The following is a 24,694-nucleotide window of genomic DNA, read 5'->3' on the forward strand; positions in this document are numbered from 1 at the left end:
ATCGTGCATTGTTTGTTTTAACCCTTTATCACACAAGCCAAATACCACCTCAAGAAATTCCAATTTTTTCCTAGAGCATCCCAAGTCCCAGCTTTGTACATTTAAATGTTTTCCTTATTCCATGGTTTCCTTGGATTATCTTAAGAAACAATAAACCTGGTTTAAATCAATCCTGTTCCTGGAGATCTACCTTCCTACAAAATCAGGTTCAGACTTAATCAAACAAACATTAACCAGCTAATTAAGATCTTCAAGAACACTTGATAATTACAGACAGGTTTGTTTAAACAGGATTTGAGCTGGACTCTAAGAATACAGTGTTCTAAGAAAAAAATATTATAACTGATTGGTTGCATATATGTGACCCTGGACCACAAAACCAGTCATAAGGTTAAATTTTACAAAACTGAGATGTATACATCATATGAATACTCAATAAATAAGCTTTCTATTGATGTATGGTTTGTTAGGATAGGACAATATTTGGCCGAGATACATCTATTTGAAAATCAGGAATCTGAGGATGCAAAAAAATCAAAATACTGAGAAAATCACCTTTAAAGTTGTCCAAATTAAGTTCTTAACAATGCATATTGCTAATCAAAAATTACATTTCGATAGGTTTACAGTAGGAATTTTACAAAAAAATCTTCATGGAACATGATCTTTACTTAAAATGCTAATGATTTTTGGCATAAAAGAAAAATCAATAATTTTGACCCATACAATGTATTTTTGGCTATTGCTACAAATATACCCCAGCGACTTAAGACTGGTTTTGTGGTCCAGGGTCACATATATCTTGCCTGCAATTAATAATAATAATAATGCTCTGTAACAATACATTGTTTTTTTTTCTCAGGACAGCGAGACCAGAATAGGAAAGAAACAAAAACTCTGGTCATATTCACTTTGTATCAGCAGCTTCCTGATGAGGTAAAAAAAAAAAAAAAAAAAAGTTTCTGTTACAATTCATATGTTTGCCACATAGTGAATATTTGTATTTGTACAGCATTATTGCATTTGGTTTTATTGCCAAAGTATTTACCTTTTCCAAGTTCTTTTTTTTATCACTTTCTTTCTTTTTTTTCTTTTTTTCATGACTACCAGTGTAAATTGAAACAATTCTTTATGCATTTCAATTGCAGGAACAATTCTGAAGACTCCAAGAAACTGGCTTTGAGAAGATATTTGGCAAGGCAACCTATGGCCTTGGTTTAAAGGGAGCACATTCAAATTTGTTGACTAGTGTCTTAAAGAAATAAAGAACTTAAAAACCTCTAGGAATGATGATATCAACCAGTTAAAACTACAGCAGTTTAATGATCTTTGCTATACCATTTTGTTGTGAAATGTTTCTGGATTTAATTCACTGGATTTATGTGTAATTTAATAAAAAAGAAATAAATGACATATTAAACTTGATTATTTTATTTTAATATTGGACCCGTAAACATCATTTTCAATCAACATTTTTCATTTTATTCTTACACAAATCTGTACAACAGACATTGAATGATACAACATTAACAGCACAAAAAAAAAAAAACATTTGCTATTTTTTTTGAATTACAAGTCTTAAATTCTCTGCAATAGCCTATGAGAACATTAAGTGATTGCACAAAAATTGACACTGGGACCTTTTACAATTATATTTACGTATCACCAAGTCAACTCTGTCAGAGAAGCTCTATTCGGATGATAGCAACATACAGCATGTAAAAATGTATGGCACCTCAGTGATATTCAATTTATCTGCAGTGGGGAAGCAAGATGTGTGATCATATGACCAGTAGAATGGTTGTCTGCTATAAATTAAATGTTGTATGCTTGGAATAATAAGAATAAATTCAAATTTAATAAAATACTATTTAAAAAAATCTGAAAAAAAAGTGAATTTTGCTTAAAACTAGTTAAATTATTTGCCAGAGGGGTAAGGAAAATTTTCTTAAAACAAGGTTGTTTCTTACCCCACTGGCAGATAATTATATTTATTTTAAGCAAAATGCACTTAACTTCTGTATTGATCAATACTTTTAATGATTGATGATTACTTATAAGAACCACATACGCATGTTTGACAAATATGGATTTTTTTTGTACTTACATTGTAAATTTCATTCGTAGGACAAAATATAAAACCTTTTCTACGCATTGTTGATAAATGAGGGCCCTGGATTTTCAGAAAAGCTTGTATTTGGTAAGTACTGCAGTCTCTGGGGGGGATAAATAATTTTGATTGCAAATGTAATTGTAGGCCTATATACATATTTTAAAATTGTACTGTATCCATGTTACTGCCATAATTATGACCAATTTCAACCCATTTCACTCGCTGTGCTGCAGCAGTTATGAAATATTGTTTTTGTAAATACTTTCTAGCATTTCAGCACTTTTTTTTCAGTAATAAATATGCATGCAAATTACAGCAAAGTACAACAGTTAGCATATGGTGTTAAACAGTGGACAAAAAGGAAAACAGTTAATTTTGAATTGATTTCCTCAGACAGCAACATAATGACCACATGAAAAACAGTAGGAGTTAAAACAAAATGTACACAATTTTTTCATAGATCTCCATTTTGGACTCTGCAGCATTAGATGCCTCTTCAGTGTTAGCTCCTGTGATTTGTCCAATTACTGCCATCTCCTCCAGGTAACTGAAAAATAAAATAAAAGACAAATCAATAATACAGAAATTGTCTGATTTATAAAAGTAATGATGAAAAAAAACTTGAATGCATATTTACTACAATAAAACTAGTAAAAATGAACGGAAAAAAATATACCAAAATATATCAATATAGAAAAAACCTATTCAGAGGCTGCTACACAATTCAGTAAAAATATCAGTAATTTTAATATTGATTACTCCTGCCCTGAGAGCAGCTACAGTTCAGTAAAATATCAGTAATTTTAATATTGATTACTCCTGCCCTGAGAGCAGCTACAGTTCAGTAAAATATCAGTAATTTTAATATTGATTACTCCTGCCCTGAGAGCAGCACAGTTCAGTAAAATATCAGTAATTTTAATATTGATTACTCCTGCCCTGAGAGCAGCTACAGTTCAGTAAAAATATCAGTAATTTTAATATTGATTACTCCTGCCCTGAGAGCAGCGTATAGTTCAGTAAAATATCAGTAATTTTAATATTGATTACTCCTGCCCTGAGAGCAGCACAGTTCAGTAAAATATCAGTAATTTTAATATTGATTACTCCTGCCCTGAGAGCAGCTACAGTTCAGTAAAAATATCAGTAATTTTAATATTGATTACTCCTGCCCTGAGAGCAGCGTATAGTTCAGTAAAATATCAGTAATTTTAATATTGATTACTTCTGCCCTGAGAGCAGCACAGTTCAGTAAAATATCAGTAATTTTAATATTGATTACTCCTGCCCTGAGAGCAGCTACAGTTCAGTAAAAATATCAGTCATTTTAATATTGATTACTCCTGCCCTGAGAGCAGCGTATAGTTCAGTAAAATATCAGTAATTTTAATATTGATTACTCCTGCCCTGAGAGCAGCTACAGTTCAGTAAAAATATCATTAATTTTAATATTGATTACTCCTGCCCTGAGAGCAGCGTATAGTTCAGTAAAATATCAGTAATTTTAATATTGATTACTCCTGCCCTGAGAGCAGCTACAGTTCAGTAAAATATCAGTAATTTTAATATTGATTACTCCTGCCCTGAGAGCAGCTACAGTTCAGTAAAATATCAGTAATTTTAATATTGATTACTCCTGCCCTGAGAGCAGCGTATAGTTCAGTAAAAATATCAGTAATTTTAATATTGATTACTCCTGCCCTGAGAGCAGCGTATAGTTCAGTAAAATATCAGTAATTTTAATATTGATTACTCCTGCCCTGAGAGCAGCTGCAGTTCAGTAAAAATATCAGTAATTTTAATATTGATTACTCCTGCCCTGAGAGCAGCTGCAGTTCAGTAAAATATCAGTCATTTTAATATTGATTACTCCTGCCCTGAGAGCAGCGTATAGTTCAGTAAAAATATCAGTAATTTTAATATTGATTACTCCTGCCCTGAGAGCAGAGTATAGTTCAGTAAAATATCAGTAATTTTAATATCGATTACTCCTGCCCTGAGAGCAGCGTATAGTTCAGTAAAATATCAGTAATTTTAATATTGATTACTCCTGCCCTGAGAGCAGCGTATAGTTCAGTAAAAATATCAGTAATTTTAATATTGATTACTCCTGCCCTGAGAGCAGCACAGTTCAGTAAAACATCAGTAATTTTAATATCGATTACTCCTGCCCTGAGAGCAGCGTATAGTTCAGTAAAATATCAGTAATTTTAATATTGATTACTCCTGCCCTGAGAGCAGAACGCAGTTCAGTAAAATATCAGTAATTTTAATATTGATTACTCCTGCCCTGAGAGCAGCGTATAGTTCAGTAAAAATATCAGTAATTTTAATATTAATTACTCCTGCCCTGAGAGCAGCACAGTTCAGTAAAATATCAGTAATTTTAATATTGATTACTCCTGCCCTGAGAGCAGCGTATAGTTCAGTAAAAATATCAGTAATTTTAATATTGATTACTCCTGCCCTGAGAGCAGCTACAGTTCAGTAAAATATCAGTAATTTTAATATTGATTACTCCTGCCCTGAGAGCAGCCGCAGTTCAGTAAAAATATCAGTAATTTTAATATTGATTACTCCTGCCCTGAGAGCAGCCTATAGTTCAGTAAAATATCAGTAATTTTAATATTGATTACTCCTGCCCTGAGAGCAGCCGCAGTTCAGTAAAAATATCAGTAATTTTAATATTGATTACTCCTGCCCTGAGAGCAGCGTATAGTTCAGTAAAAATATCAGTAATTTTAATATCGATCACTCCTGCCCTGAGAGCAGCAGCAGTTCAGTAAAAATATCAGTAATTTTAATATTGATTACTCCTGCCCTGAGAGCAGCTACAGTTCAGTAAAAATATCAGTAATTTTAATATTGATTACTCCTGCCCTGAGAGCAGCTGCAGTTCAGTAAAATATCAGTAATTTTAATATTGATTACTCCTGCCCTGAGAGCAGCCGCAGTTCAGTAAAATATCAGTAATTTTAATATTGATTACTCCTGCCCTGAGAGCAGCTACAGTTCAGTTAAAATATCAGTAATTTTAATATTGATTACTCCTGCCCTGAGAGCAGCTACAGTTCAGTTAAAATATCAGTAATTTTAATATTGATTACTCCTGCCCTGAGAGCAGCACAGTTCAGTAAAATATCAGTAATTTTAATATTGATTACTCCTGCCCTGAGAGCAGCTACAGTTCAGTTAAAATATCAGTAATTTTAATATTGATTACTCCTGCCCTGAGAGCAGCACAGTTCAGTAAAATATCAGTAATTTTAATATTGATTACTCCTGCCCGGAGAGCAGCTACAGTTCAGTTAAAATATCAGTAATTTTAATATTGATTACTCCTGCCCTGAGAGCAGCACAGTTCAGTAAAATATCAGTAATTTTAATATTGATTACTCCTGCCCTGAGAGCAGCACAGTTCAGTAAAATATCAGTAATTTTAATATTGATTACTCCTGCCCTGAGAGCAGCACAGTTCAGTAAAATATCAGTAATTTTAATATTGATTACTCCTGCCCTGAGAGCAGCTACAGTTCAGTTAAAATATCAGTAATTTTAATATTTATTACTCCTGCCCTGAGAGCAGCTACAGATCAGTAAAAATATCAGTAATTTTAATATTGATTACTCCTGCCCTGAGAGCAGCGTATAGTTCAGTAAAATATCAGTAATTTTAATATTGATTACTCCTGCCCTGAGAGCAGCGTATAGTTCAGTAAAATATCAGTAATTTTAATATTGATTACTCCTGCCCTGAGAGCAGCACAGTTCAGTAAAATATCAGTAATTTTAATATTGATTACTCCTGCCCTGAGAGCAGCACAGTTCAGTAAAATATCAGTAATTTTAATATTGATTACTCCATGGGCGTCGGAAGCAAAATAAATGTGGGTGGGTCCTCCAGAAAAAAATAAGTCCCTTTATTCTATAATCTTTGAGTATATGGCATATTCTGTAGTCGTGTGCCTTTTATTTAATGTGTTTTTACCTGGTTTTTACACAGTACAAATATTACAAAAGACAACCATAAAAGAACAATTTCAGTGGCGTAAGTGATAATACCACAATCGTATCGTTTTTGACGCGGAAGACCCGAGTTCGCGTTCGCCTTTTGGTGAAATCATTTTCGAAATCGTCTCCCTTTTCACTTATATCATATCGGAAAGGCATTTGTTTATTTGTGAATTAATGAAATAATCGAAAAGTTGAAATAAAGTATCAGCTAGGGTTAGGTGTTTCTGAGCAGAAGTTACGCTGCTTTACTTTGCTGTGTCTCGGGAGTGCAGCAGGCACGACCGACTAGTGAAAAGCCGGAATGAGTTTAATTGATATGGACTCTGAATAAGCCAAGTGGAATGAATTTGAGGAAACCACAGCATGTAATTTAAGGCTGTAGCTAAATGGAGTTTAATTTATTAAGGCATACCTCATACAATGGATTTGACTGAGTCTAACGGCGCTCTGAAAAGTGCAAAGACATACTCGGTAAAAGCGGGTGGGTCCAATATCATTGGTCTTCAAAAGTGGGTGGGTCCTGTCCCACCCAAGTACAATGGTTCCGACGCCCATGGTCCCACGACTCCCACCACTGCAAACAAAGTTAATTAATATTACATGAATGGTTAAACGATTGCAGAAATGTCATTTATTTTAATTGTTTAAAGTGTAGTCTTGTGGAACATTTTGTAGACCTGTTCTTGGAAACGAGCTGGTAACCGAAATCACAGAACAGAATGTAAGTTAATGTTATAATTTCATATTAATTGTAGATAAATGATGTCCAATATAGTTAAAATGCATTCAGACTGTGTTTAAGAATGCTATGTACATATATGGTCTTTCCGGTCCTGGTATGCCCCCTTGTGGTTATACGTTTTCTCGATTCAGTTATACATGTTGTTTTATGGGATATGAGCTCCTGATGCGAGCTAATAAACATGTTGTTCTCCGGCATACAAACGTCTCCATTTCTATAACAAACTACATGGTGTCAGAAGTTAAAATACTCAAGAAAGAAAGAAAATAAAGAGGACATAATGGCCGAAGGATTTCGCCGACCTGACCCGCTGATCTTCGACGGCAACATAGCAGAAAACTGGCGAAAATTCGAACTGGAATTCGACATATTCATCGCAGCAGCCCACAGTGAAAAGCCAGATAAAACTAAAGCCTACATACTCCTCAATCTTGCGGGACCAGAGGCAATTGAGAGAGAGCGTTCATTCACGTATGCTCCAGCGATACTGGCTGCTAATGGGCAAGATGTAGTTACACCAGCGGAGTCAAGAGAAGATCCAGAATGTTTAAAGCGAAAATTCAGAGAAGTATGCAGTCCGGAGACAAACGTGACGATGGAGAGACATTCGTTTAATACCAGGAATCAAAAACCAGGGGAAACCATCGAGGCTTACGTGAGTACACTAAGAAATAAAGCAAAAACATGTAACTTTGGTGCGCTCACAGACGAATTAATCAGAGACAGACTGGTGTGCGGCATAGAGAATGATAGCGTGAGAAGAGTGTTGCTCAGAGAGAGTGATCTAACTCTTGCGAAAGCTGTTAAAATATGCCAAATCAGCGAATTAACCGAGCATCACACAAAGGTGCTGGCTGCACCGCGTAGCGGGCATACGAGCGTTGATGCCGTTCACTTTAACGCAAAAGGGAGAAACGCCATTATGCGCCGGCAGCAACCGCAACAAAAACAAGCGAGCGGGACAAAGAACATTGTTAACTGTAAAAATTGTCGTGGAAATCATCCAGCAAAGCGTGATCAATGCAAAGCTTTTGGACAACAATGTCACCGTTGTAAAAAGTTGAATCATTTCAAGTCCCAGTGCCGATCTGCATCAAAAGACAATTCCAAATTCATTCATCAAATCACTGATGTAAACACAGACAGCAGCGAGGAGTCATTTCATATCGACGGGCTATGTCTTGGTGCCAGTGAAATAGATGCACTAAATCATCGTACAACTAACAAGCAAGAAATACACTGCAGCCTAACAGTAAATGGTAAGCCCCTTGAGCTTAAAATTGACACAGGAGCAAAGTGCAATGTCATTTCAACTGAAACGTACCAAGCAGTGAGAAAAGAAGAGAAAATCCAAGAAAAGTCAAAAGCAACATTAGTGGCATATGGAGGCACCGTGATTCAAACACAGGGAACTGTGATGCTGCAATGCTTGACCAGCAAACAAAAATCACACTTGTTGCAGTTTCATGTTGTTGATAAAAATGTCAAATCATTGCTGGGCCTGCCAGACTGTTTAAAAATGAACTTGATATCTCTCAAAGAAGAAGTGCATGGAATTGATCTCAACAAAAATCAAAACCTTTCACAAGAAATATTCACAGAGTATGCTGACCTGTTTGACGATCAGTTAGGAACCTTACCTGTGACATATTCAATGAAGATCAACCCAGACATTACTCCAGTGGTGCGGCCCCCTCGCAGAATACCTGTGGCAATGCGGGACAAAGTAGAAGCAGAACTGAAAAACATGACGAAATTGGGCGTTATAACACCCATTTCAGAGCCCACACAGTGGGTGTCCTCAATGGTCGCCACACATAAGAAAGACACTGACAAGATCCGTCTATGCATCGATCCACGGGATCTAAATGAAGCTCTTATGCGCCCTCACCATCCTATGCGCACAGTAGAAGAGGTAGCTTCACAAATGTCCAATGCCAGTGTCTTCTCAGTGCTTGACGCTAAAAGCTCATTCTGGCAAATTAAGCTAGACCATGAATCTTCCCTGTGCACCGCTTTTGCAACACCCTTTGGCAGATATCGTTTTTTGCGCATGCCCTTTGGCATTAATTCGGCATCAGAGGTGTTCCAGCGGGCAATGGAACAGATCTTCACAGGCTTTCCATGTGCCATAATCGTAGACGACATCGTTGGAGGAAAAGGGGAGAAGGAGCATGACGAGAATTTGAGGAAAGTTCTAAACAGAGCACGGCAAGTGAATCTGAAACTCAACCCACAAAAGTGTAAGTTCAGGCTTAGAGAAGTCAGTTATGTGGGCCACCTGTTCACAGAACATGGATTAAAACCAGACCCAGCTAAAATACAGGCCATAACAGAAATGCCACCGCCAAATGACAAAGCTGCTTTGCAACGTTTCTTGGGCATGGCTAACTACCTCGGCAAATTCATCCCAAATTTCAGTGAGCTGGCAGCACCACTACGACAGCTGCTCCACAGGGACATAGCTTGGTGCTGGTCACAGCAACAACAAGAGGCATTTGACACACTAAAAAAGTGCATTACATTCCCACCAGTGCTGAAATACTTCTTCCGGGGGCGCGGCCTGCTGCTGACCCTGTGTCTCGCTGTTGTCTCGTGGTGTTTTTTTTTTTTTGTTTGTTTGTGTGATCAGTTTTTCATTTGCCGTTTTTTTAAATTTATTTATTGCTGTTGTTATTTTAAATTTGAAAGTATGAATGTGTTCGTGATCTGTGTGGTCGTGGCGTTGGCTGGAGTGGTGCTAGCGGGCGAAGCCTTTGAAGATCGATTGGCGTTATTGGCGCCAAGGACTTATTCGAGAGACTTTTTGCTATCCCTGCAACATAAGAACTATGCGGTGGAGAAGGAGATTCCATCAAGTTTGTGTCTGCATAAAAGAAGGAAAACAAGAATAAAGAAAAGAGGTTCGAGGGGAGGAATACGCAACAGACTGCGGAGACGCGGACGTTATCATCCACTCCCGGTGATCACGCTGTCTAATGTGAGATCTCTCAATAATAAGATGGACGAAGTTGCACTCCGAGTGAAACGAGAGGAGGAATTTAGGAGCAGCAATCTCATCTGTTTTACGGAAACTTGGTTAAATGAAAATCATAATGTGGACATCGAGGGATTTACCACAATCCGAGCCGACAGGGATAAGGTAAAATCACGAAAATCTGTTGGTGGGGGACTCTGTATATATGTTGATAAGAATTGGGCATCGCAGTATACTGTAATTGAACAGGCATGTACCCCAGATTATGAAATTTTGGGTGTATCGTTTAGACCTTATTATCTGCTGCGGGAGTTTGGTCGAATAACCATACTCCTTGTGTATGTACCGGGACCTAATAACAGCGAGGCAGCTGAGCACATTTCAGAGTGCTTTAATAGGATCCTGACAAAGTCGGCAGATCAACCAGTGCTCATACTGGGGGACTTTAATACTCTTTCATTAAGTGAGACTATTCCGAACCTGCAGCAATATATTGATTGCCCAACCCGTTTCTCTCGTACATTGGATCTGTGTTATGGTAACATCGCGGATGCATATAGGGCAATATGTAGAGCACCTATTGGCAGATCAGATCATAATGTAATTCATTTACTGCCAAAATACAGACAACGTGTCAGAAGTGAGAAACCGGTGGAAAAGAAAATCCAGGTCTGGAATAAGGATACAGCGGACATGTTAAAGGACTGTTTTTGCACCACGAACTGGGATGTTTTCTTTGACTCATGCAGAGACCCTCATGAATTAACAGACTGTATCACTTCTTATATCCAATTTTGTGAAGAAACTGTTATTGATACTAAAGTGGTTAAAATCTTTTCAAATAACAAGCCATGGTTTACTAAAGATCTGAAGAAATACCTTAATGAGAAAAATATAGCTTTTCGTGAAAATGATTTTGAGGGATTTAAGGTAAAAAGAAAGGAACTAAGAGCTATGATACAAAAAGCGAAAATTGATTTTAAATGTAAGGTAGAGGATCAGTTAGCAAATCATGATCCAAGGAGTGCTTGGCAAGGTTTAAATAAGATGATGGGGCGTGATTTAAAAGGTCTTGATAATGATATTATAGACACAGATATTTTAAAATGGGTAAATGAATTAAACAGGTTTTATGGAAGATATGATGTAGTTGGCAAAAGAGATAAGGTTGATGAAATTAGTGCCAGGATTCCTGTGGGTTCACCTATCTGTTTGAGAAGTGAACAAACTAGAATGTATCTTAAACAAATTAAGTCCTGTAAAGCACCAGGTCCAGATGGCCTTAGGGGCCATGTCTTAAAGACATGTGCAAATGAATTAACGGACCCTTTAACAAAATTATTTCAGTTTTTATTAGATTCTCAGACTGTGCCTAATATGTGGAAACTGTCATTTATACGGCCCATTCCGAAAAAAGTTGGGGCGAAAAAACTTGAGGATTTCCGCCCTGTAGCCTTAACATCAATACTTGCTAAATGCATGGAAAGGGTTATTAGTTATCACCTTAAATCATATGTATCTGAGCACCTAGATGTATTGCAATTTGCGTATAAGTCTCAAAGAGGGACAGAGGATGCTACACTCACTATGGTTGATACAACTGCTAGTCACTTACAACAAGCAAAGGCATATGCACGTGTTCTTTTTATTGATTACACGTCTGCATTTAATACGATGCAGATACATGTACTTTTAGAACGTCTCTTAGCTTTAGGAGTGAATGGAGTAATAATTCACTGGATTAAAAATTTTTTAACAGATAGATCACAACAAGTTTGCATCAGGGGGGTTAAATCAGATATTATGTTTTCAAATACAGGAGCACCTCAAGGATGTGTTTTGTCGCCCCTATTATTTTCTGTCTATACAAATGAGATGCAAATTCAGAGTACAAATTATAAACTGTATAAATATGCAGACGATATGGCACTAGTTGCACTCTTATGGAAGGATTGTATTAATTATGAGTATGAAGAGCATGTTTTGAAATTAGAAAAATGGTGTAAAGCAAGTTCTCTAATGATAAATGTTGGGAAGACAAAAGAATTGATTTTGAATCATCCAGAACCCTTAACAGAAATGACGTTATGTGATCAACCAGTGGAAATTGTGAAGGTTTTTAAGTATTTGGGAACTATGATTGATTGTAAATTAAATTTTTCTGGTAATGTGGATTTTATCTGCAAGAAAGCAAATCAGAGGCTATATTTGCTACGGAAACTGAGAGAATTTTCCTTACAAAGAATTTATATTAGTTTAATTGAAAGTGTTTTAGGGTATAATATAACGGCTTGGTTTGGGCGAATAACATCAGTAAATAAAGTAAAATTAAATAGGATTATAAGGATGGCAAGCAAAATTATAGAAGTTAAGCAAAAATCGATTGATCAGCTGTATGATATGGCAGTTAGGAGGAAAGCTTTGGCTATAAGCAGAGATACAACACACCCTCTGAACTATGCCTTTGAATTGTTACCATCTGGGCGCCGTTATAGGACATTGAAAGCAATTAAAGTAATATACAGACACACCTTTGCCCCATATGCAATAAGTCTTTTGAACAAAGGGTAAGACTACAGTGTTTTTAGGAGGGATGAATGTATTAGTTATTTATTTTGATGTGTTTGTGTATTGTATTGAAATGTGAATTGTTTTGTCTGTGTAAGCGAGACCAAAGACCAATTTTCAGCCAAGGCTGAACAATAAAGTAAAGTAAAGTATGTAGGCAAACCTGTGACCATCACATGTGATGCTTCTCAATATGGATTAGGCGCAGCATGTCTACAGAATGATCAGCCTATTAGCTATGCCTCACGCACTCTCACTGAAACGGAAATGAGGTATGCTCAAATCGAGAAAGAGCTATTGGCAGTGGTCTTCGCCTGTCAGAAGTTCTATGACTACATCTATGGGAAACCGGTCTTGGTGGAAACAGACCATCAGCCCCTTGTCACGATTCTGAACAAACCCCTACATACAGCTCCAACACGACTCCAGCGAATGATACTGAAGCTGCACAAGTTCAATCTGACTCTTACATACAAAAAAGGAAAGCAGCTCTATCTGGCTGACACACTGTCACGTGCTCCCAGAAAGGTGACAGATCTCAAAGACGAGGAGGATTTCGAGGTGATGGCTGTCCAAATGATTTCAGTCAACCGGCTGCAAGAGCTCAGAGAACACACTGAAAAAGACAGCTCTCTGCAAGTTCTGTGCAACACCATCAAGCACGGCTGGCCAAAGAAGATTCAGAGTGTTCCTGTGCAACTAAAACCCTTCTTTCCTTTCAGGGATGAGCTCAGTATTGAGGATGGAATCATCACAAAGGGAACAAGAGTTGTAATTCCTCACAGCCTACAGAGTGAATATCTACAGATCCTGCACAAAGGTCATGCAGGAGCCGAAGCGACCAAACGCAGAGCACGCGATGCCGTCTTCTGGTTGACTATGACACAGGACATTGACAACTTTGTGCAGTCCTGCAGCATATGCAATGCTTTGAAACCACATCAACAAAAGGAGCCATTGCACCTACATGAGATCCCAGAACTGCCTTGGTCTGTCGTTGCCACTGACATATTTGACTGGAACAGCCAACAGTACCTAGTGCTGGTAGATTCATACTCTGGGTGGTTTGAAATAAATCCACTTAGAAACTTGACTTCACAAAACGTCATCAACAAACTGAAGAGGCACTTCTCTGTGCACGGCATTCCTCTAAAGCTTATCACCGATAACGGCACCCAGTTCACGAGCCAGATTTTCAGAGACTTTACAAGTTCATGGGACTTTTGTCACATCACTAGTAGTCCTGAATTTCCACAGGCGAACGGTCTCGCTGAAAGAGCTGTTCGTAGTGTAAAGCGCCTGCTCGAAACCACTAAGAGGGATGGGACAGATTTGTATTTGAATTTGTTGAACATCCGCAACATTCCTCGGGATAAGATACTGGGTTCACCGGCACAGAGATTGATGTCCAGGGTAACACGTACCAACATGCCAATCAGCAAGCAGATGCTGAAGCCAAGGTCAAAGGACACTGTGAAAGTCAAAGAACAGCTTTCCAAAAAGAGGCAAATGCAGAAGATGTTCTATGATAAAAGGAGCAAGCCACTATCTCCACTACATGAATCCCAAGTAGTGAGGATGCAAACAACAAAAGGACACGACAAGATTGGAGTTGTTAGGACAACTCTCACCAAGCCCAGATCGTATATTGTGGAGTCCGACGGTAAAGAGTACAGGAGAAATCGTCGCCATCTACTCCCTGTAAAAGAACCTGTCCCACACTGTACACAAGCCGATCTGGAAGACTTGTTGTCACAACTCAAATCTATGCCAGACAGCAACAATGTGTCTAAAGAGGCTGTGCATGCTGAAGAGAACATTCCAGCTGAGCCAACAGATCAAAAGTTGCCATACCGTACTAGATATGGTCGGGTTTCCAAGCCCAATCCTAAGTACTCTGTTTAATAACTACATATGTTGTCGAGAATCTAACGTAAAGAACGTTATTGCAAAGAGTAATTCTGATATTTAGTTGTCATTTTCAGTTACAATTTAAGTTTTGCAATTTCTAGATGTTTTAAAGATGTTTTGAAGTTGCAGAGTTAACTAAGGAAATACAAACTAAGGAAAGGGGATGTAGATAAATGATGTCCAATATAGTTAAAATGCATTCAGACTGTGTTTAAGAAGGCTATGTACATATATGGTCTTTCCGGTCCTGGTATGCCCCCATTGTGGTTATACGTTTTCTCGATTCAGTTATAAATGTTGTTTTATGGGATATGAGCTCCTGATGCGAGCTAATAAACATGTTGTTCTCCGGCATACAAACGTCTCCATTTCTATAACAAACTACATTAAGTAAAATATTAAATTATTTAATAATGCAGTTGAATACAAAAGGCAATTTGTATGACAACTAAAAACGGCAATAATAATTAAATCAGTGCTGCGATTTCAGTATCCACAAGGATTTGTTTTTAGGTGTCGTCAATATGTTAGTATTGTACGTTAAAATGCTAAAAAATACGTATGTATTTGTGCATTTAGATGCTGTAAATACGTCAGTGTTGTACGTTTTAGTGTCTGGAAAAACGTAAGTAAATGTACATTTTGTAGAACCACATTTTACGTAAATTAAATACGAATTATCATGAGATCACGTTGGTTTTACATATAAATATTTGTTAATTGATGTCAAACACATAATCAGACTGCTCAGATCGGATACACTAGCAAACAGTGGGTTTGTGTAAATATATTGTTAATAAAACAACTTTCTCCAATATCCTGCCTGTAGTGTTTGTTCTATTGTATTTTCATTGTCTGGTATTGACTTTCATTTTAAACTGCAAATATATTGCATACAATTAATGCATGCTTGTATGTGTTCTGTTGATAGCTTATAGACTTTCTACTGTTATCAACTGTTTTTCACTTTAATTGGATAGTCCTAAAATATATCTATAAATGCTTAGTTGAGAATGCCTACTAATAGTCTGCTGAATGTAAACTTTAGATTAGTTGACACACAACAGATGCACAACTAATATTTAGTTAACTATCAACAGATAACGAACTAGTGATTTTGATAAAAATGAGATGGTTAAGTAATTATTCATTTGATGCATTTGAGGCTCTTAAGTAAGGATGATATAATATGCTGTTGATCATATGTTGACATGACTGTAGACTATCAACTGACAGATTAATTTTAATAAATTGGTAAACAATTTAGAGGATGGTAACACAATCTACAAAAAGTTAGCTGACTATTAGTTAATAACATGTTGAAAAAGACATACTGACAGTCAACATGCACTTTTTGTAAAATCTATAGATTAGAAATTAAAAAGCACCTTATAATCTACAGGCAGTTAGTTGAATGTATGTTGCTTGTCTGTTGAAACAATGTTGTTGAATGTCAACTGATGCACTGTTGACATGCAACTAAATGAATTCTGATAACTAGTAGAGTGTCAACAGATGGACCATCGAAATAAAGTGTTACCCAAACGACTAAACTAATTAAACACATATATGCATAAAGAAAGTAAGTAAGGAAAGAGAGAGAGAAGAATAAGAAGAAGAATGGTAGTATTTAGTATCAAATAACCACAACCTAATGAGAATCATCAAAGAATCAATTCACCTTAAAAAGGGGCTCAACTTCAACGCATCTAAAATAGCTGTAAATAGATACTTGCATTGGCTTTGTTGCTGAACAAGAGTCCTGATGCGGTAAACAATGGAGTTTCTGGATGGATTCCTTTAGGAGAGTGAGCTGGAAGTTTCTGTAGTTCTTCTGAAGATAGGAAAATCCACAACAAGTCTACAAAGTTATTTGAAGATAAAACTACCGAAAGTTAGACTCAGTGATCCAGAAGGTCCAGAAGGTTCAGGAAGAAAAAAGCTTAAAAGGCAAGAGAGCCCTTCAGAAGAGAGAGGATCTGCTTGAGCCCCAATCTTTTCAAAGTTTCCCTGTCACACCCACGTTTGAATGGACCGGCCAATCCAAAGCTTGGATTTTTGAGCGGGACAAATTTCTTAGTCTCCACTTTATGGCCCATTTGCATGTTTATGGCTGGTCTGTGAAATTGTTTCAGTTTTACCCAAAATACAGTGTAAACAATATGATGCATCTTCTAATCACATAGCATACATAATTGTTTAGAAAATGAAGAGCAGATCATTTTGATACCAAGAACGAAGCATCTAGATAAACCAAAGATACTTTCATACTATAATATAAGCATTCAAAGGGTTAACTAATACAGATAACTAGGTAACTAGGCAAATATGATAGGGAAACATACAAACAACACATGCATATACCAGATACATTTGTGACCGATTAATTATAGGCTAAATAAGGAAAAAGTCTTTGTGTATGTGTGTTTGTGTATTGTAAGGTAGTCTGTGGCCAGGCGTCTCGTGCCTGGCACCGAGTGGGTGATGGTCTCCTCGTTGGAATCCCTTTGAAGTCCAATGGGGAGAGAAAAGTTGATCTGTTTAGCATCTATGTGGTAGTGAGGAGGGAACCATGGGCCATTTAACACCCATATAAATGTAGAGGGACAAGCTATCTCTTTAATTTATATGCAAATGTCAAAAGGCTAACAGGGTCTCTAAGGCATACGGCCTAACTGTTATCACTGATATTAGGCAGACGCTACAAAACCATTTATTCTTTCCCCTTGTAGAGCCATTATGGATCCAGTTTATTGGCAGTTTGGTAAGGAATTGTTCATCTGCTACTTTGCACTGTCAGTTCTGGTAGAGATTCATTGATCTTTTGTTATAGGTTTATTTAATTTAATACAAATGTACTTAATATGATTTTACTTGTTTCACTATATACAGTGTATATTTAGGATTCTGGGCTCTGAAAGACTGGGAATAATTGGTTAATATTATAACTTTAATCTGAATAAGTAAAAATGTGTTTAATGAAGTGTTGTGCACTTTGTTTCCAACTCCACTGTTATTGGACTGTGAAGTAAAAATATTGTACCAGTGTTGGGAGTAACGCATTACAAAAGTAATATGTTACAGTAGTTTATTACTTTTTGCTGTAACGCGGTAATATAACGCATTACTAATACAATTTGGGTAATAATTACTCGTTACAATCTCAGTAACGCAAGTTACATCAACATATTTTAACTCAACATTAATTTGTGAATTAAAAAAGTCCACAAGTAAAATATTTTGTCTTCCTGTTGCTGGAATTCGATGGCTGAGATGACTGCAGAGACGGATTCTACATTTATGAGATGGACGCACTCCCGTTATGGAGAAACAGCACGAGTAACTCCTAGAAACATCTAGACTGGTGCCAGTAACACTAAACTAATGATGAGAGCTGCGGAGTCGGAGAAGAGAAAAACGACGGACGAGCGCATAAGCAACAAAAAATAAGCTAAAAATGACTAAATCTGTTTTTATTAAATCATAGTCCGCATATAAAATGGATGAATAGGCCTACGCGAAATATATCTGATTTTCAAAACGAAAAGACTGAGTGACATATGCTGCTGAGTTTGGTTCACTTTTGTGTGGAGTGGCGCTCTACGAAAGTTCACGGAAAGGAAACCAAGATGACAGAAATAAAAGTAAACACACTGCAGTTATAAATGATCTGTATGACCAAAAATGACGGAGTTATTCCGCTATTCGATTGCCCCGGCGCCTCACGCACACACAGCGTTGCAAAAGTTGCAGTCTGTTAATTATAAGAATAAAATACAGTCACTGGTCAAATGAAATAGTGCGTACTGCATAGTATCCGTGCCGTCAGCCTGAGCTCGAGCCAAACATGTTTTATAAGCGCGTTAAGTACAAATCCTGGTTTACATAATAGTTTAGCATTCAAATACATCACGAATATGGACACATTTAATTGGATTGATGCAGAATGAGAGAGGTAGGCTGCACGAGAACAACAGCGTTTGTTTTTAGTTTCGCTTTTACCCTCATTCGTTTTGGCTTGTTTAGCACCTTGTATTCTTCATTCTTGGTTGTTCTGAAAACCATTTAAAATAGCCTATAGGCTATTCATTGTGTTTAACGATTGTACATTATAACACTTCACTTTATTTACCGGTGTAATTTATGAAAGTATTAATGAGTTTTGTGCTGATCTGTGTTTAACCTAAACTACAACGTAACATTAATAGACATACCGGTAGGCCTACCTAAATATGTTTTTATAATTTTATGCTAGCTATCCTAAATTTAATGTATAAAGAGCAGCTATAAACTTTTTTTTGGCATTTTATAATCTGTGGATATTTTGATGAAAGTAACTCAACAGTAACTTAAAAGTAGTGTAACGCATTACAATTTAGAGACAGTAATATTGTAATGTAACTAATTACTATTAAAAGACAGTAACTAGTAATATATAATGTATTACGTTTTGGAAGTAACTTGCACAACACTGTATTGTACAAGACTTGTTTTGTATTGAGTGTTTTCAGTTAAAAATATTCAACAGTATCAAGGTTTGTATTTTATGAAATTTTATTTTTGGTGTTTTTGTTTATGCCGGACAGTACAGAAAGCACACAAGTGGGAGAGAGAGGAGGGGACAGCATCAGAAAGGACCCAGAGCTGGGACTCTTTCAAGGATCACCCGAAGCACAACCATGCTATATGCACAAGGCTGTTGTTTTTATCAGAATTTGAAGAAACATTTTGGCTTAAAATGATAAATGCATTTCATATAAGGTATTTCCTGCATAAAGGATTTAAGGAGACTGCTTTTATACCCCTTCACCACCGACATGGTTTCTGTTGCAGGTTGCACAAATGTTCACATCTCTTGTAATGAGACACATTTATAAACCTGTTTTCACAGAACTATAGTTAACAACCAAAGTAAGAGATTAAGTGGTTTTAGTCAAAAAAGTTTCTCTTGCAAGTGCAGCGCAAAATATGCATGCTATTGTACAAACAACTTTGAGTCTTTAACCTGGTGTCCAGGGATTTTGAGAAGTTTTAACATACCCTGACATTTGTGTATGTTTTTTTCAGTATCTGAAAAAAATAGACTACCAGTCAAAAGTTTTTGAACAGTAAGTTTTTTTCAAAGATTTTTATTAAATAATTTCCTTCTGCTCATTAAGCCTACATTTATTTGATCCAAAATACTTTAAAATGTAAATATTTTTAAAATATGAAAATATTTTAAAATGTAATTTATTCCTGTGATCAAAACTAAATTCTCAGCATCATTACTCCAGTCATCAGTGTCACATTGTAACGCCACACCAGCAGAGGGATCCCTCACCCATGCACTGACTGTTCTTGCTCCCTCTGCTGCTTCATGGGTGAGGAGGCCTAGACCAAACAGGCCCCGCAAAGTATTGTTTTGCTGTAGCAGACTCTACCAAGCATTTATCCTTGTTTTCATGCAATTTTGTTTCATTGCCACAGTTTTGTTTCATAGCCATAGTTTTACCTTGTTTCACTGTTTTGTTATCTTGTTACTTTGGACTGCCCTCTTGGATTTTGACCCACGCCTGTATTTCTTGATAACGCTTTTGTCTTGCCCTGGATGTTACTGTTTGCTGGTATTTGACCCTGCCTGTTTTGACAATGATCTGTAATAAAGCTCGCATTTGGATCTATTAACACTGTCGTCGAGTCCTGCGGTTACAGAATACTTCGCCTACCACAGATCCAGCGGCTTTCCCACACAGATCACCATAGACACAGCAGCTTCTAAACACCAAGCCAACATGAGCACAGAAACCAAGCTAATCCGTCTTCGCCAAGGAAATTATTCTATTGAGCACTATGTGGGGAACTTTCTGGAACTGGCACATCATACTACTATTGATGAGGTATGTCTCATGATATTTTTCAGAGGAGGACTTTCTGAACCCATTTATTCACTCATGCCGTTTCCCGATTCTACCTGGACGTTAGAGCAATATATTGACTTTGCATTGTTGCTGGCTGGGTCACCTTTTACTGTTGGGATTGCGGATGAGGAGCCCCACAATCCAACAGTACCCACACCACAAGAACATTTGGTAACACTTTCTATGAAGCCCCTATTTATAACACATTATAACGGTATTTCTAAGGCATTATAATAAATGCATAATGCATTATAAGAAACCTTATAATATGTTATACCATCTCATGAATAATCATAACAACAATTATAATACATTATAATACTTGAGTATTTGAGGTTATAACTTTTAAGATTATGATCATTTATAACACACAATGAACGGCATATTAAATCTTCTTAATTTATAATGGACTATATCATATTACATTTATTTTTTACATTATATTATGTTTTATTTTGATGGTCCCCTAAGTCTATTGACTATAAGCTTAAACTTTCTAACTACATGCCAACTAACACTCCTTAGAGTATTAGTAGGCTTAGGTTATGGTTGGTCTAGGTAGAATGTTCATGTACTTGCAAAGTTACTTATAATATAACATAATAGTTTGTCTTTTGGGGAAACATCGAAATTTAGTGTTAGCATATATTCAGCATAATAATAATTACTGCTAGCTGACATGCAGTTGCAGAGTTACTTATCAAAAGCTGTCTGAAGGGTACCATCAAAATCATCAAACTGTTCATATTACACATTTATCTAAACTGATACCTGATCTTAGGGTTCTTTCGGAAATATTATTATAATTACTTATAAGTGGTCTTTGTATGCTTTAAGTAAAGTGACATGAGAAACATGGCAAGATATGAGACTTATAATATGTTATAACTATGAGGATTTAATCATTCTCTTAAAAGCTATAACCACAAAAAAGTACAAATTATAATACATTAAAACTGTTCTTATGAATACTCATGAGATGATATAACATATTATAAGGTTTTTTATAATGCATTATGCATTCATTATAATGCCTTAAGAATACCCTTATAATGTATTATAAATACGGGCTTCATAGAAAGTGTTACCGAACATTTTCATGTCCCCACTGTCATGTCTGGTATTGTTCATGTCATGCCTGCTGCTTCAAAGCCTGATCACGTCTGCCAAGCCACAGTCTGCTCAAGTCATGTCTACCAAGCCAAAGCCTTCTCACGTCATGTCTTCTGTTCCAAGGCCTGCTCACACCATGCCTGCCACGCCAGGGCCTGCTCACGCCATGCCTGCCGCTCTAGGGCCTGCTCACGCCATGCCTGCCGCTCCAGGGCCTGCTCAAGCCATACCTGCTGTCCCAGAGCCTGTTTGCAAGAGGGCCGCCATCCCAGAGTCCGATCACAAGATGGCCGCAGCTGAGGTTCATGTGACAGGTAAAGCCGCAGCTGCTCCAGCAAAGTCAAGCCACGTCGCAGCTGTTCCAGCTAAGTCAAGCCAAACCACAGTGGTTCCTTCAAAGCCAAGTCAAGTCACAGCTGTTTCCCCAAAGCCAAGTCAAGTCACAGCTGTTTCCCCAAAGCCAAGTCAAGTCACAGCTGTTCCTTTAAAGCCAAGTCAAGTCACAGCTGTTCCCTCAAAGCCAAGTCAAGTCACAGCTGTTCCCTCAAAGCCAAGTCAAGTCACAGCTGTTCCCCCAAAGCCAAGTCAAGTCACAGCCATCCCTTCAAAGCCAAGTCAAGTCACAACCGTTCCTCCGACATCAAGTCAAGTGATGCCTGATCCTCCGGTGTCAAGTCAAGTCAGGGCTACACTTTCTTCATGAATCAAGCCAAGATACAGCTGTTCTTCATGAATCAAGCCAAGATACAGCTGTTGTTCTCCATGTGTCAAGCCAAGATACAGCTGTTGTTCTCCATATGTCAAGCCAAGATACAGTTGTCCTCCATGAGCCAAGCCAAGTTGCAGCAGATCTTCATGAGCCAAGTCAAGTTGCTGCTGTTGTCCCTGAGCCAAGCCAAGTCACAGTTGATCTTCATGAGCCAAGCCAAGTTACAGCAGATCTTCATGAGCCAAGCCAAGTTCCTGTTGTTATTCCAGAGCCAAGTCACATCTCGCCCGAGCATCCAGAGCCAAGTCACGTCTCGCCCGAGCATCCAGAGCCAAGTCACGTCTCGCCCGAGCTGCCAGAGCCAAGTCATATCTCGCCAGAGCCAAGTCACGTCTCGCCCGAGCGGCCAGAGCCAAGTTATGTCTCGTCTGACCTGCCAGAGCCACGCCATGTCTCGTCTGACCTGCCAGAGCCCCGCCATGTCTCATTTGACTTGCCAGAGCCATGCCATGTCTTGATTGCAAGTGTAATGGACCCTCCTCTAATGTCAGTGTGGGCTGCAGGCACACCAATAGAGCCGCCGCTCCCAAGCCAAGCAAGCCACGCAGAGTCGACGCTCCCAAGCCAAGCAAGCCACGCAGAGCCGACACTCCCAAGCCAAGCAAGCCACGCAAAACTGACGCTCCCAAGCCTCACACCTTCCAGCCCGATGGGCATCCCATTAACCACTGCACTGCCTGTGATGGCCATCGCCATTTTAAGTGTGTGGGCTGCACACTGCATTCCAGAGGCCTCGTCTGTCCATGGCTCCCTGCTCTACCTGCTCCGCCAAGGCTCCGTGCTCTGCCTGCTCCGCCATGGCTTCCTGCTCTGCCTGCAAAGCCAAGACTTCCTGCTCTGCCTGCTCCGCCATGGCTTCCTGCTTTGCCTGCACCGCCTAGGCTTCCACTGCTCCACAGTCTGCCATTGCTTCACGGTCCAGGCCCACCTCCGCTTCATGATCCAGGTCTGCTATAGCTCCATGGCCCAGGTCCTCCAAGTTTCCACTGTCTGCCACTGCTTCACGGCCCAGGTCCTCCAAGTTTCCACTGTCTGCCACTGTTCCACAGCCCAGGTCCTCCATTGCCTCACTGTCTGCTATTGCTCCACGGCCCAGGACCTCCATTGCTCCACTGTCTGCCACTGCTCCACGGCCCAGGTCCTCCAGTGCTCCACTGTCTGCCACTGCTCCACGGCCCAGGTCCTCCAGTGCTCCACTGTCTGCCTCTGCTCCAAGGTCCAGGCCCTAACTCTGAACCTGTTCCCCTGCATGGACCTGGCCCACCGTCCCACCACCTGTTTTGCCTCTGTTCCCCCGCCCTCCTGGACTGTTGTTGTTTTGAGCACCAGGAGTCGCTCCTAGGGGGGGATTCTGTAACGCCACACCGGCAGAGGGAGCCCTCACCCATGCACTGACTGTTCTTGCTCCCTCTGCTGCTTCATGGGTAACTTCCTGTTAGGTGGCCATTTAAGGAGGCCTACACCAAACAGGCCCCGCAAAGTATTGTTTTGCTGTAGCGGACTCTACCAAGCGTTTATCCTTGTTTTCATGCCATTTCCATTGCCATTGTTCTGTTTTGTTTCATTGCCACAGTTTTGTTTCTTAGCCATAGTTTTACCTTGTTTCACTGTTTTGTTATTTTGTTACTTTGGACTGCCCTCTTGGATTTTGACCCACGCCTGTATTTCTTGATTACGCTTTTGTCTTGCCCTGGATGTTACTATTTGCTGGTATTTGACCCTGCCTGTTTTGACAACGATCTGAAATAAAGCTCGCATTTGGATTTATCAACGCTGTCGTCGAGTCCTGCGGTTACACACATGATCTTTTAGAAATCGTTCTAATATGCTGTACAAGAAACATTTATTATCAATATTTAAGCAGTAGAGTATTTTTCAGGATTCTTTGATGAATAGTAAGATCTAAAGATTAAGGGATCTTAATCTTTAAAGGAGATTAAGATCCCTTAATCTTTAGAAAGTTAAGGCATGACCACCGGATCTAAAGATTTGCATTTACTTGAAATAAAAAGTTTTTGTAACATTACAGGGAGTGCAGAATTATTAGGCAAGTTGATATTCTTGTCATATTTTTTTCCCAAGCACATTTGAATAATTCCAAACCACATCAATCTTAATAACTACTATTCATTTTGTATTTAATTATTTATAATTGATATATAATTGTCCATGAAGGCTGGAAGTGAAAAACTCCTTATTTTCAGGTGTGCAGAATTATTAGGCACATTTTCTTTTACAGATAAAATGAGCCAAAAAAGAGATTTACCTCAGACTGAAAAGTCAAAAAATATTAAATGCCCATGAGAAGGATTCAATACTAATGCAATACTGGAATTTGCAAAGTTAAGGCATGACCACCGGACAGAAAAACGCTTGTTGCATCTGCATTGTCAGAAAAAACAGGTGGAGGAGAAAAGATGCATGTTAATTGCAAAAAAAGTAAGAATTAATGTTAAGAATCAGATATGAAACCATCAGGAACCATTTAGTCTCCAGCGCCACCGTTTTCCAGAACTGCAACCTACCTTGAGTCTCCAGAAGTGCAATGTGTCAGGTTCTCAGAGACTTTGCTTGGGCAAAAAATCCT

The 24,694-nt window shown here is 38.3% G+C and overlaps 1 protein-coding gene across 1 annotated transcript; it reads left to right on the forward strand.

Annotated features, from left to right (window-relative positions):
- The first annotated feature begins 19,754 nt into the window (after positions 1 to 19,754).
- Positions 19,755 to 23,857, forward strand: LOC141347379 (uncharacterized). The gene is made up of 2 exons (XM_073852384.1): positions 19,755 to 20,204; positions 21,462 to 23,857. Exon 2 carries the CDS (start codon positions 22,136 to 22,138, stop codon positions 23,447 to 23,449), a length of 1,314 nt encoding a protein of 437 aa, XP_073708485.1. The 5' UTR covers positions 19,755 to 20,204; positions 21,462 to 22,135; the 3' UTR covers positions 23,450 to 23,857.
- Positions 23,858 to 24,694: the final 837 nt, after the last annotated feature.

This window comes from Garra rufa, chromosome 12 (genome assembly GCF_049309525.1).
Source record: "Garra rufa chromosome 12, GarRuf1.0, whole genome shotgun sequence".
NCBI lineage: Eukaryota > Metazoa > Chordata > Actinopteri > Cypriniformes > Cyprinidae > Garra > Garra rufa.